Raw genomic sequence first — 13060 nt, 5'->3', positions numbered from 1 at the left:
TCAGGATGAGCCTGCAGGAAGGGTACCACATGAGGGAGGAGGATGTCTTCCCTGTAACGCACAGGGTTGAGATTGCATGCAATGACAACAAGCTCAGTCCGATGATGCTGTGACACACCGCCCCAGACCATGACGGACCCTCACCTCCAAATCGATCCCGCTCCAGGGTACAGGCCTCGGTGTAACGCTCATTCCTTCGACAATAAACGTGAATCCGACCATCACCCCTGGTGAGACAAAACCGCGACTTGTCAGTGAAGAGCACTTTTTGCCAGTCCTGTCTGGTCCAGCGACGGTGGGTTTGTGCCCATAGGCGACGTTGTTGCCGGTGATGTCTGGTGAGGACCTGCCTTACAACAGGCCTACAAGCCCTCAGTCCAGCCTCTCTCAGCCTATTGCGGACAGTCTGAGCACTGATGGAGGGATTGTGCGTTCCTGGTGTAACTCAGGCAGTTGTTGTTGCCATCCTGTACCTGTCCCGCAGGTGTGATGTTCGGATGTACCGATCCTGTGCAGGTGTTGTTACACGTGGTCTGCCACTGCGAGGACGATCAGCTGTCCATCCTGTCTCCCTGTAGCTCTGTCTTAGGCGTCTCACAGTAATAATAATAATAATAATATGCCATTTAGCAGACGCTTTTATCCAAAGCGGTACGGACATTGCAATTTATTGCCCTGGCCACATCTGTAGTCCTCATGCCTCCTTGCAGCATGCCTAAGGCACGTTCACACAGATGAGCAGGGACCCTGGGCATCTTTCTTTTGGTGTTTTTCAGAGTCAGCAGAAAGGCCTCTTTAGTGTCCTAAGTTTTCATAACTGTGACCTTAATTGCCTACCGTCTGTAAGCTGTTAGTGTCTTAACGACCGTTCCACAGGTGCATGTTCATTAATTGTTTATGGTTCATTGAACAAGCATGGGAAACAGTGTTTAAACTCTTTAACAATGAAGTTCTGTGAAGTTATTTGGATTTTTTTCGAATTATCTTTGAAAGACAGGGTCCTGAAAAGGGGACGTTTCTTTTTTTGCTGAGTTTATAAGGAAATCAGTCAATTGAAAAAAATAATTAGGTCCTCAAAAAAAGGTAGGGGCGTGGATCAGAAAACCAGTCAGTAACTGGTGTGACCACCATTTGCCTCATGCAGCGCGACACATCTCCTTCACATAATGTTGATCAGGCTATTGATTGTGGCCTGTGGAATGTTGTCCCTTTCCTCTTCAATGGCTGTGTGAAGTTGCTGGATATTGACAGGAACTGGAACACGCTGTCATACACGCTGATCCAGAGCATCCCAAACTTGCTCAATGGGTGACATGTGTGGTGAGTGTGCAGGCCATGGAAGAACTAGGACATTTTCAGCTTCCAGGAATTGTGTACATATCCTTGCAACATGGGGCTGTGCATTATCATGCTGAAAAATGAGGTGATGGTGGCGGATGATTGGTACGACAATGGGCCTCAGGATCTCGTCACGATATCACTGTGCATTCAAATTGCTATTGACAAAATGCAATTGTGTTCGTTGTCCGTAGCTTATGCCTGCCCGTACCATAACCCCACCGCCACCATGGGGCACTCTGTTCACATCGTTGACATCAGCAAACCGACGCCATACACGTGGTCTGCGGTTGTGAGGCCGGCTGGACATACTGCCAAATTCTCTAAAATGATGTTGGAGGCGGCTTATGGTAAAGAAATGAGCATTAAATTCTCTGGCAACAGCTATGGTGGACATTCCTGAAGTCAGCATGCCAATTGCACACTCCCTCAACTTGAGACATCTGTGGCATTGTGTTGTGTGACAAAATTGCACTTTTAGAGTGGCTTTTTATTGTCCCCAGCACAAGGTGCACCTGTGTAATGAGTATGCTGTTTAATCAGCTTCTTGATATGCCACACCTGTCAGGTGGATGGATTATCTTGGCAAAGGAGAAATGCTCACTAACAGGGATGTAAACAAATTTGTGCACAACATTTGAGAGAAATAAGCTTTTTGTGCCTATGAAACTTTTTTTATGTTTTATTTCAGCTCATGAAACATGGGACAAACACTTTACATGTTGTGTTTATATTTTTGTTCAGTGTACAATGACCATAATCCATTGTGCACCTACATGCCGGTCTGTGTTTCTTTTACAACTGCTATGGAAGAGAGAAGAATGCGTGATTGTGAGGTGATATACAGAGCTGCTGTTGCTTCGCGAGGTATCGCTACCAGAAAATACATAATCTAAGTGATTGATAGTATTCAGCAGTCATAAAAGTATGCCTTACTTACATTGAAGAACTACAAAATAGTGATTTTGTTAGACAGCATAGGCAGCAGCTCTATAGAGATGAGATGACTTGGAATGAAATAATAAAGTCATCAAATAAAACAAATGTAATATACACAAACAACTGAAATATTTTATTAAAGTAATGTGAATAAAGGATGGTTAATAAGTGATAAGCAGTAATGGGCAGTCACTACCATCATGGGACTTTTATTAATTGTTGTATTCTGGGTTACAGCATTCAACCCACATAATGCATAGTGTATTTAATGTATAAAATAATCGAAACCAAAATTGAAAACCATGATTATTTTTAAATAATCGAACCGAAACCAAACCAACCTCAAAAAGCACTAATTGCTCTGCAATACACACAGGAGGTGGAAAATAAGGGATAGTTGTGCAGATGAGAGCCTTTCAGTTGTGTTTTCCCCATCTCATTAACATGTGATTCTGCTCATCAATCACTATAACCATGGTTCACAATAAGGACTTTTTTCCAGATACAGAAGATGTATTGGCTGGATAAGGGCAATAGGCTGAAGCATTACAGTTTGGTTGATTTGATGGGTTTCTTTCCTTCGAGGGTTTCTGTAGTTGCTGAGGCATCTTGAACCATAGCCGCAGTTTCCACTGGTATATTTTTTTCTTACATTTATTTATCAATGCTCTTGTTTAAAGAGAGACCTGTCTGCTCTCTCTCTTACTGTCTCTCTCTTTTCTCAGTCAAACTGAGAAAAGTGATTTTTTTTCTGTTCTGCCTTTGCTTGGATCAACCCAGTCTGTTCCACGCTGCGTGCCCAGCTGTGCTGTCTGTCTGTCTGTCTGTGCTTATCCTAACTGTGTTTGTCAGGGGAAGCCAGAGGAGAGCACAACAGGCTTAGGAATGTAGCCCTGAGCGAGCAGCCAAGTAAACATACCTTACCATCACCACAGATCACCTGTAAGGGAGCTGGATAAAGACAGTGTTGTGTTAAAGTGAAAACTTTCTCAGGAGATTCCTGTCACGTTTATGGCGCAATGAGTAGTTCATTGTTAGACTCACCGTAGTGATAATCGGTTTGTCAAATGTTGAGTTATAACTAATGACAGGTACTGTATCATTGGCAGGATAACATGCCAAAAGCACATTTCAACTATAAGAACCTAAAAATATTTATAGACATTGCAGACAAATCACAATTGACATACAGTACAGTAGTTGTATGATATTGGCCTAATTAAAATGAGCAGTTAAAATGATCCAGTATGCAGTCTATGAAATGATAGTTAATCACTCTGTGCAGTGGTGGCTCCATAACCATCCTGTCTTCTTTCTCCCCTACCCGGCTCCTCGCTCCCTCTTTAGGAGCAGCGCCTGCGCTACCTGAAGCAGCAGGAGGAGAGGCAGCAGGCGTCCGAACAGGAGAAGCTGCGGCGTCTCAGGGAGAACGTGGAGAACCAGGAGACCAGGCTCAAGAAGGTCCGGGCCCTCAAGGGCCACGTGGAGCAGAAACGCCTCAGCAATGGAAAGCTGGGTGAGCACAGTGTTGCTATGAATGGGCAAGGGATTGGTTGTTTGGTGGATTGATTGTGGTGAATTAATTGGTGGATTTGTGTAGGATGACTGACTGATCGATTGGTTCTAACCTGTCTGTCTGCGTGCGTGTATGTCTCTCTCTCTCACTTGCTGTCTGTCTGTGTAGTGGAGGAGATAGAGCAGATGAACGGTCTGTTCCAACAGAAGCAGAGAGAGCTGGTGGTGGCTGTGTCCAAGGTGGAGGATCTAAACAGACAGCTGGAGATGCTCAAGAACGGCAAGATGGACAGCTTCAAAGACAACCAGAGCTCTGTGGCTGAACTGGATCACCTCTTCAAGGAGCTGCAGGTGTGTGTGCTTCGAGTTTGCACTTTTGGGACTATTGACAATTCCATGGTACCTAGAAAACGAAATCCCAGGAGCTCAATTCTTTGAAAGTATTTGACATATGCAGGCCATTTGACCCATGTCTGTATTTTCAAATCACATACATTTAGCATGTGGCTCGTGTGGGACTCAAACCCTTAACTATGCCTACCACCATGACCTAACTAATCAACTGAGCCATCAGAACCACTAGTTCATAGCCTCATATGTATTCTACCCTGTCCTCCATCCTAGTTCAGCTCTCTGACATGTCAACTCTTGTCCGCTCTAGCTGCGTAACAAGCTGAACCAGGAACAGAATGCCAAGCTGCAGCATCAGAGAGACAGTCTGAACAAGCGCAACCTGGAGGTGGCCTCTATGGACAAACGGGTCAGTGAGCTCCGAGACCGCCTCTGGAAGAAGAAGGCCGCTCTGCAGCAGAAAGAGAACCTGCCGGTGAGTACACACACATGTAGTGTACATACACACATACTGTACACGCATGCACGCACACGTACACGCACACGCACACATACGGATACGTAACACTTACTTTGACATCTCAAGACTTGGTCAAAGAAATTGAAATATTTACATAGTGAAGCACATCCCATCAAAAGTGATAACCTGAGCGCCCCCTAGGGGCTGGAGAGTATAAACACACTGTATCTCTGTTTACCTCTGAAAGCCACAGATGCCCTGGCCCTCAGAGCCGGCCCCTATCAAAAAAGTAAGACTCCTCAACCTTGTCTCTCGCTGCCTTTCTGCACTGACAAACAAATCACTTCCTCACAGGACCGAAATACCCTCTGGTGTCTCCTTCCACAGTTCACTTGTTCAATCTTTGTTTATTCAGCAATCTTCAATCCTGGTCCCTGGGACCCTCAGAGTGGGGAGATTTTTCCCCCAGCCCAGTACTATAACACCTGATTCAGGTATTTTAGTGCCCAACTGGAGCAAAAGCCTGCACACCCGGTGGCTCCCAAAGATCAGGATTGAAGGAGTTGATGTCACGGAGTTGATTTGCTATCTCCGTTTACACTCAACACTCCCTCTCTTCAGCTCAGCTTGGCAAAAACAACTCCAGGAGTGGAGACTAGAGCTCTGGCTGGCAGACAGGAATGCCAGAGGAGATGGTATCAGGCCTGAGCTCTGACATCACTGCCTGATATCTCTCTAACCCTCTTCCTCTGAGTTGTTTTTGACTTCTGTGGTTTCCATGGCACTTTTGTAATCTATGTAAACATGCTCGGTTCTGTCTTTGAAAGATTTTGTGAGGATATTGTCAGGACATATGAGATGTGCTGTAGCTATAAGTGGACAAGAACAACATGTAAGGACGAGGAGTGTTTGTCAAATGGAAACTGAGTGGTTGAGGTTGTGGAGGATTTGCTCTGGCACTCAAACTATGTTAGTAAATCCTACAGGCATGATTTATTATGATTTTACATGTGGTTGTCAAGTTACAAAATCTATTCTCGATCAGAGGTGTTTGAATAGGAAAAACAAAACCTCTGTCAAATGAATAGACAATCCCTGGTGGTTTGGTGGTCTTATTGATTTTGACACCCTTTACTTTCCTTGATAACTATCATGTTATATCTCAAACTAACTAACTTAATGTGGGGAGTTGAGATTTATCTCTCCATTTGAGTAACTTTATGCTTACTAATCCAAGTTTTATAATTTAATGGGACATATCCACATTTTTCTACTTCAAATTTGTCATCTCCAGCACCACCCCAACATCAACATAATATAATAATGTTATGTGAAAATGGCAGGTTTATATTTTTTGGTATAAAAAAAAAAGCCTACTAATAGTTGGTTAAAATCACATGATGCCGACCAGATTATATCGAAAGTGTTGCCAAATGGTGTCATCGGAAACACTTATCTCCCTCTACGCTTTTGACTTCAAACATAGAAACCAGCCGCTTTCACATATTTTGATGTTGGGGTGGTGCTGGAGATGACTAATACGAAGTTGAAAATGTTTTACATTTCCTTTTAATGTGTGTATGCCACTGTGATCACAATGTTCCCTGGTTAATATGATATTTGCGTAGAGAGTGCCATAATGTGCAATACTGTATCTATTAAGCTGTTTATGTGCAAATAGTCTGCTTTGTAAGCAGCTCTGGATGAAAGTGTCTACTAAGCTAAACACATTCTATACCATTAGATCCCGCTCCAATCTGCAGTGCTAAAACTCACTGAATTAATAATACTGTAGTGGAATTAATCCTTCCCTTTAATATCCATGCTTAATCCTTTTATATAAATGAAAACCACACGTCACAAATGGAAAGGAATTTCATCCAATATTGAAGAAGTCTACCTCTCTCGTTTGATGAAGGGAAGAGCTAAGGTAAATAAATAAAGGAGACAGCTGAGGAGGTAAAGGTGTAATGTGTATATAGTTATTACAGATGAAAGCAGAGGAGCTGAAGGTTGACTAGAGCAGGACTCGCTGAGGAGGTGATTTAGTGACCGTCTGCCTGGAATCATAATGGCCACAAAGAGCCATTACGTTGTCACTTCTCTCTGGCAAACTATACAGCAAGGGTCTGTCTGACGACACCCGGTAGGCATGTTTCAACCACACTGGTCTCAAGACGCTAGCCTGAGAGATACCAGCCTTGAATCACTTCACCTTGCTTAACATATGGGAGGAACTGATCAATAGTGACTTATGTACTTGTATGAGGTTTGACTACCAGTGTGTTCAACTGCTGTTGCCTTTTGTGTTTTTGTTTCTCAAGAATGGCTACGCTGGTAAGGAGAGGGCTACTAAAGACACTCATCCGCAGGTACAGTAACTGATGACAGAGCTGGACCTGACATACAGACACACACTGATCTCTTCAGCATGACGTGGCAGAGCAGCAACAGGCGTAGGATTTACTGCATTCCCCCCGTTCTGTTTCCAGTAACGGAGTGCAGTTGATTTGATCTGTTTTTAAAGGGCATGGCGTGACTTATTTAATCTGCTCTGTTGCGTAAAGACCTTGTTTCACACAGCTGCTAAAGTTTTTTCTGAAACAGAAACTTTCGGAGAAAGGCTCTGGCTATGTTAGAAAGTAAAGCTGTTAGTTTGGTCCAGTTTTTTTTCTAAATGTTTCAGCGTTAGTCTTGATCAGGCTTTATGTTGGATAGTTGGAGTATTTTTCAACACTGTTTAGCTCCCTTAAAAATGTCCTCTAGCGAAAAAAATTAATACAAAGTTTTACTGTTGAAAAGCGATATCCCAAGTATAAATACAGTAAAGGACACATACTAAATGGTAAAAAAAATACATTTTGAGCAAAATTGTGTTTTTAGACACAACTGCAAACTTCAAGGAGTAGGGCATTCAAGGACTTGGTCTGATGGGAATCCGTGATGTCATTGGCCTCCCCCCTTGCTTGCAAAACAATAGAAGAGCAATAGAGAACAAAAGAGGAAAGTCCCACCCCCCACTGTTGCTTTGTCATGACATACAGTACCTGGACCACCTATTGAGATGTCTTTTGTTAAGTAAATCGGGTGATAAATAAGGTGAAAATGAGTGCCACTTTAAATGAGCTTTTATCATATTTTCATCCATAACTTCAACCACTCTGTGTATTTAGGACTAGTGGCATATGGATGTTATAGTAACTGTCTAATCTACTACATAAGAAATATATTATTTTGGTCTTTGCGCTGTACTTTTCACTCTTTATGTAAGTCTGTGAGTGACACTGTTGTTCCTTCCCACTGATGCATCCCACTCATAACCAGCTGGATCTGTGTATTTGTCTCACTCTGGACTGTCTGTGTCTAACTCTTTCCCTCTCTTTCTCTCCCTCGATCTCTCTTTCTCCCTCTAGCTGCCCTCTGATGGTCCGGTGGGTCAGCAGCAGCAGGGTCCGTCTCGTGTCGCGGCCGTCGGCCCGTACATCCAGTCATCCACCATGCCTCGCGGCCCAGTGAGACACGAGCTGCTGGTCAAACCCGCTGCCTACCCCGACGGCACCGCCACCCTGCCCGCACACCTAGACCCCCAGGACAAGGCTAACACAGGTGAGACGGTGACCCCAACCTTTCACCTTTCCCCTCTCACTTCTTCCCTCTTGGCCCGGGCAAAGTGAGCCTGTCAATTGAAGTCTCCACTTCACCTCTTTTGCTCACAGCCCCTTTTAACTATGTTGGGGACTCTATACCTCAGCTGAGTGATTAACAAAGTCACGATGACGAGCTTGTAAGAGGTTTGACATGTGACTGCGTTCCCCACCCTCAGCAGGAGCCGAGGATTCTGGGATACCCCCGTTGATACAGACGGGCTCTGGTTGTGATGTGACTCTAAGCTCAGAAGGTAGCCTACGACCTGATGTGCCCGTTTCCTCTACCAATGCCCCTAACCAAAGATCTAGGATCAGTTTACCCTACTCCTAATTTGAACCTGAACCATTAGGGGAATTGATAAGATACCTGACCTTGAATCAGTGGTTACGGGCTAATGAGTTAACTTTGCAGCCATGCCACTTATATTGTGCTGCGATTGAATCAGCCATGAGGCTGTTGCTGTGTTGTGGTGCCCGTCTGTGGATGATAGCCTACCTTTTCCTTATCCCTCATTTTTCCTCCACCCATTGGAGAATTATCTCTGCCAGGGTGAAATTCCAGCTTGTTGCTGTGTCATTGTGCAGTCAGAGGTTGAACCAGGGAAAGCTCAGTAGTATCGTCTTCAGTTTGGTAAGATAGCTACTATCAATGTACTTAATCTACTGTATGTTGGCACTCAGTGGTGTGCATTTCTTTCTGTAATGACCGACTTAATCCACCTGAGGGGGGTAAAGTGCAGGTTGCTACGATGTAGAATGATCAGATTTCTCTCCCCCAAATCACGTTATTTGTCACATGCATCGTAAACAACAAGTGTAGACTAACAGTGAAACGCTTCCTTACGCTTACTTCCCAACAATGCAGAGAGAATCACTTAAAAATAATGGGAAAATAACACGTGGAATAAATACACAATGAGTAACGATAACTTGGCTATATACATGGGCTACCAGTACCAAGTCCATGTCCAGTGGTACGAGGTAGTTGAGGTAGATATGTACATATAGGCAGGGATAAAGTCACTAGGCAACAGGATAGATAATAAAAAGTAACAACAGCGCATGTGATGAGTCAAAATAGTTAATGCATAAAGGGTCAATGCAGATATTCCTGGTAGCTATTCCATGATAGTTTGCAAGCCCTGTCACATTCGACGAGCGTCAGAGCTGGTGTAGTTGAATTCAATCTTGGTCCTTTATTGACACTGCCTGTTTGATAGTTCAGATCAGGGATGGGCAACTGGCGGCCCTTTTGTAGACCCGCAGACCAATTTTCCACCAAAAAATATGTACTGTGTGTGTATATATACTGAACAAAAATATAAACACAACATGTAAGGCGTTGGTCCCATGTTTCATGAACTGAAATAAAAAATCCCAGAATCTTTCCATACACACAAAAAGCTTATTTCTCTCAAATTGTGTGCACAAATTTGTTTACAACCCTGTAAGTGAGCATTTCTCCTTTGACTAGATAATCCATCCACCTGACAGGTGTGGCATATCAAGAAGCTGATTAAACAGCATGATCATCATTACACAGGTGCACCTTGTGCTGGGGACAATAAAAGGCCACTGTAAAATGTGCAGTTTTGTCACACAACACATCGCCACAGATATCTCAAGTTTTGAGGGAGCGTGCAATTGGCATGCTGACTGCAGGAATGTCCACCCAGAGCTGTTGCCAGATAATTGGATGTACATTTTTATACCATAAGCCGCATCCAACGCCGTTTAAAAGAATTTCGCAGTATGTCCAACCGGCCTCACAACCGCAGACCACGTGTAACCACGCCAGCCCAGGACCTCCGCATCCGGCTTCTTCACCTGTGGGATAGTCTGGGACCAGCCACCTGGACAGCTGATGAAACTGAGGAGTATTTCTGTCTGTAATAAAGCCCTTTTGTGGGGAAAAACTCATTATGATTGGCTGGGTCTGGCTCCCCAGTGGCTGTGCCTCTGCCCATTCATGAAATCCATAGATTAGGGCATAATGAATTTATTTCAATTGACTGACTTCCTTATATGAACTGTAACTCAGTAAAATCGTTAATTGTTTCATGTTGCATTTTTATATTTTTTTGTGTGTGTACACACCTACACACACACAGTATGTATATACAGTACCAATCAAAAGTTTGGACACACCTACTCATTCCAGGGTTTTTCAAATCCAAATATATTTGAGATTTGAGATTCTTGCCTTGATGACAGCTTTGCACTCTTGGCATTCTCTCAACCAGCTTCATGAGGTAGTCACCTGTAATGCATTTCAATTAACAGGTGTGCCTTGTTAAAAGTTAATTTGTGGAATTTCTTTCCTTAATGTGTTTGAGCCAATCAGTTGTGTTGTGACAAGGTAGGGGTTGTATACAGAATATAGCCCTATTTGGTAAAAGACCAAGTCCATATTATGGCAAGAACAGCTCAAATAAGCAAAGAGAAACGACAGTCCATCATTACTTTAAGACATGAAGGTCAGTCAATCTGGGAAAATGTCAAGAACTTTGAAAGATTCGTCAAGTGCAGTCGCAAAAATCATCAAGCGCTATGATGAAATTGGCTCTCATGAGGACCGCAAAAGCATTCCTCATGAAGCTGGTTGAGAAAATGCCAAGATTGTGCAAAGCTGTCATCAAGGCAAAGATTGGCTATTTTAAAGAAAAAATAAAAACCCTTGAATGAGTAGGTGTCAAATTTTGACTGGTACTGTGTGTGTGTGTGTGTGTGTGTGTGTGTATGTGTATATATATATATATACAGTGGGGAGAACAAGTATTTAGTCAGCCACCAATTGTGCAAGTTCTCCCACTTAAAAAGATGAGAGAGGCCTGTGATTTTCATCATAGGTACACTTCAACTATGATAGACAAATTGAGCATTTTTTTTTTCAGAAAATCACATTGTAGGATTTTTAATGAATTTATTTGCAAATTATGGTGGAAAATAAGTATTTGGTCACCTACAAACAAGCAAGATTTCTGGCTCTCACAGACCTGTAACTTCTTCTTTAAGAGGCTCCTCTGTCCTCCACTCGTTACCTGTATTAATGGCACCTGTTTGAACTTGTTATCAGTATAAAAGACACCTGTCCACAACCTCAAACAGTCACACTCCAAACTCCACTATGGCCAAGACCAAAGAGCTGTCAAAGGACACCAGAAACAAAATTGTAGACATGCACCAGGCTGGGAAGGCTGAATCTGCAATGGGTAAGCAGCTTGGTTTGAAGAAATCAACTGTGGGAGCAATTATTAGGAAATGGAAGACATACAAAACCACTGATAATCTCCCTCGATATGGGGCTCCACGCAAGATCTCACCCCGTGGGGTCAAAATGATCACAAGAACGGTGAGCAAAAATCCCAGAACCACACGGGGGGACCTAGTGAATGACCTGCAGAGAGCTGGGACCAAAGTAACAAAGCCTACCATCAGTAACACACTACGCCGCCAGGGACTCAAATCCTGCAGTGCAAGACGTGTCCCCCTGCTTAAGCCAGTACATGTCCAGGCCCGTCTGAAGTTTGCTAGAGTGCATTTGGATGATCCAGAAGAGGATTGGGAGAATGTCATATGGTCAGATGAAACCAAAATATAACTTTTTGGTAAAAACTCAACTCGTCGTGTTTGGAGGACAAAGAATGCTGAGTTGCATCCAAAGAACACCATACCTACTGTGAAGCATGGGGGTGGAAACATCATGCTTTGGGGCTGTTTTTCTGCAAAGAGACCAGGACGACTGATCCGTGTAAAGGAAAGAATGAATGGGGCCATGTATCGTGAGATTTTGAGTGAAAACCTCCTTCCATCAGCAAGGGCATTGAAGATGAAACGTGGCTGGGTCTTTCAGCATGACAATGATCCCAAACACACCGCCCGGGCAACAAAGGAGTGGCTTCGTAAGAAGCATTTCAAGGTCCTGGAGTGGCCTAGCCAGTCTCCAGATCTCAACCCCATAGAAAATATTTGGAGGGAGTTGAAAGTCTGTGTTGCCCAGCGACAGCCCCAAAACATCACTGCTCTAGAGGAGATCTGCATGGAGGAATGGGCCAAAATACCAGCAACAGTGTGTGAAAACCTTGTGAAGACTTACAGAAAACGTTTGACCTGTGTCATTGCCAACAAAGGGTATATAACAAAGTATTGAGAAACTTTTGTTATTGACCAAATACTTATTTTCCACCATAATTAGCAAATAAATTCATAACAATTCCTACAATGTGATTTTCTGGATATTTTTTTCTCATTTTGTCTGTCATAGTTGACGTGTACATATGATGAAAATTACAGGCCTCTCTCATCTTTTTAAGTGGCAGAACTTGCACAATTGGTGGCTGACTAAATACTTTTTTTCCCCACTGTACAAAGCATGTAGAGGTCTGTCATTTGTATCATAGGTACACTTCAACTGTGAGCGACGGAATCTAAAACAAAAATCCAGAAAATCACATTGTATGATTTTTAAGTAATTAATTTGCATTTTATTGCATGACATGAGTATTTGATCACCTACCAACCAGTAAGAATTCCAGCTCTCACAGACCTGTTAGTTTTTCTTTAAGAAGCCCTCCTGTTCTCCACTTATTACCTGTATTAACTGCACCTGTTTGAACTCGTTACCTGTATAAAAGACACCTGTCCACACACTCAATCAAACAGACTCCAACCTCTCCACAATGGCCAAGACCAGAGAGCTGTGTAAGGACATCAGGGATAAAATTGTAGACCTGCACAAGGCTGGGATGGGCTACAGGACAATAGGCAAGCAGCTTGGTGAGAAGGCAACAACTGTTGGCGCAATTATTAG

The 13060-nt window shown here is 43.3% G+C and overlaps 1 protein-coding gene across 3 annotated transcripts in view; it reads left to right on the top strand.

The window, feature by feature from the left end:
* The window catches only part of LOC121553584 (apoptosis-stimulating of p53 protein 2-like), a 49684-nt gene that overhangs the window by 25263 nt on the left and 11361 nt on the right, over positions 1 to 13060 (top strand). For 2 of the 3 annotated variants that reach the window (XM_041866818.2, XM_045211590.1), the window contains 6 exons: positions 3625 to 3793; positions 3962 to 4143; positions 4454 to 4618; positions 4851 to 4892; positions 6928 to 6975; positions 8017 to 8209. In XM_041866818.2, the coding sequence (XP_041722752.2) occupies positions 3625 to 3793; positions 3962 to 4143; positions 4454 to 4618; positions 4851 to 4892; positions 6928 to 6975; positions 8017 to 8209 (799 nt within the window). The remainder of the gene's footprint in view (positions 1 to 3624; positions 3794 to 3961; positions 4144 to 4453; positions 4619 to 4850; positions 4893 to 6927; positions 6976 to 8016; positions 8210 to 13060) is intronic. The other variant, XM_045211589.1, reaches the window with a different exon arrangement.

The sequence above is a fragment of the Coregonus clupeaformis genome, chromosome 37 (assembly GCF_020615455.1).
Source record: "Coregonus clupeaformis isolate EN_2021a chromosome 37, ASM2061545v1, whole genome shotgun sequence".
In the NCBI taxonomy this organism is placed as follows: Eukaryota; Metazoa; Chordata; class Actinopteri; order Salmoniformes; family Salmonidae; genus Coregonus; species Coregonus clupeaformis.
Note: the sequence above shows the minus strand (reverse complement) of the source record. Positions and strands in the feature narration are given on the sequence as shown.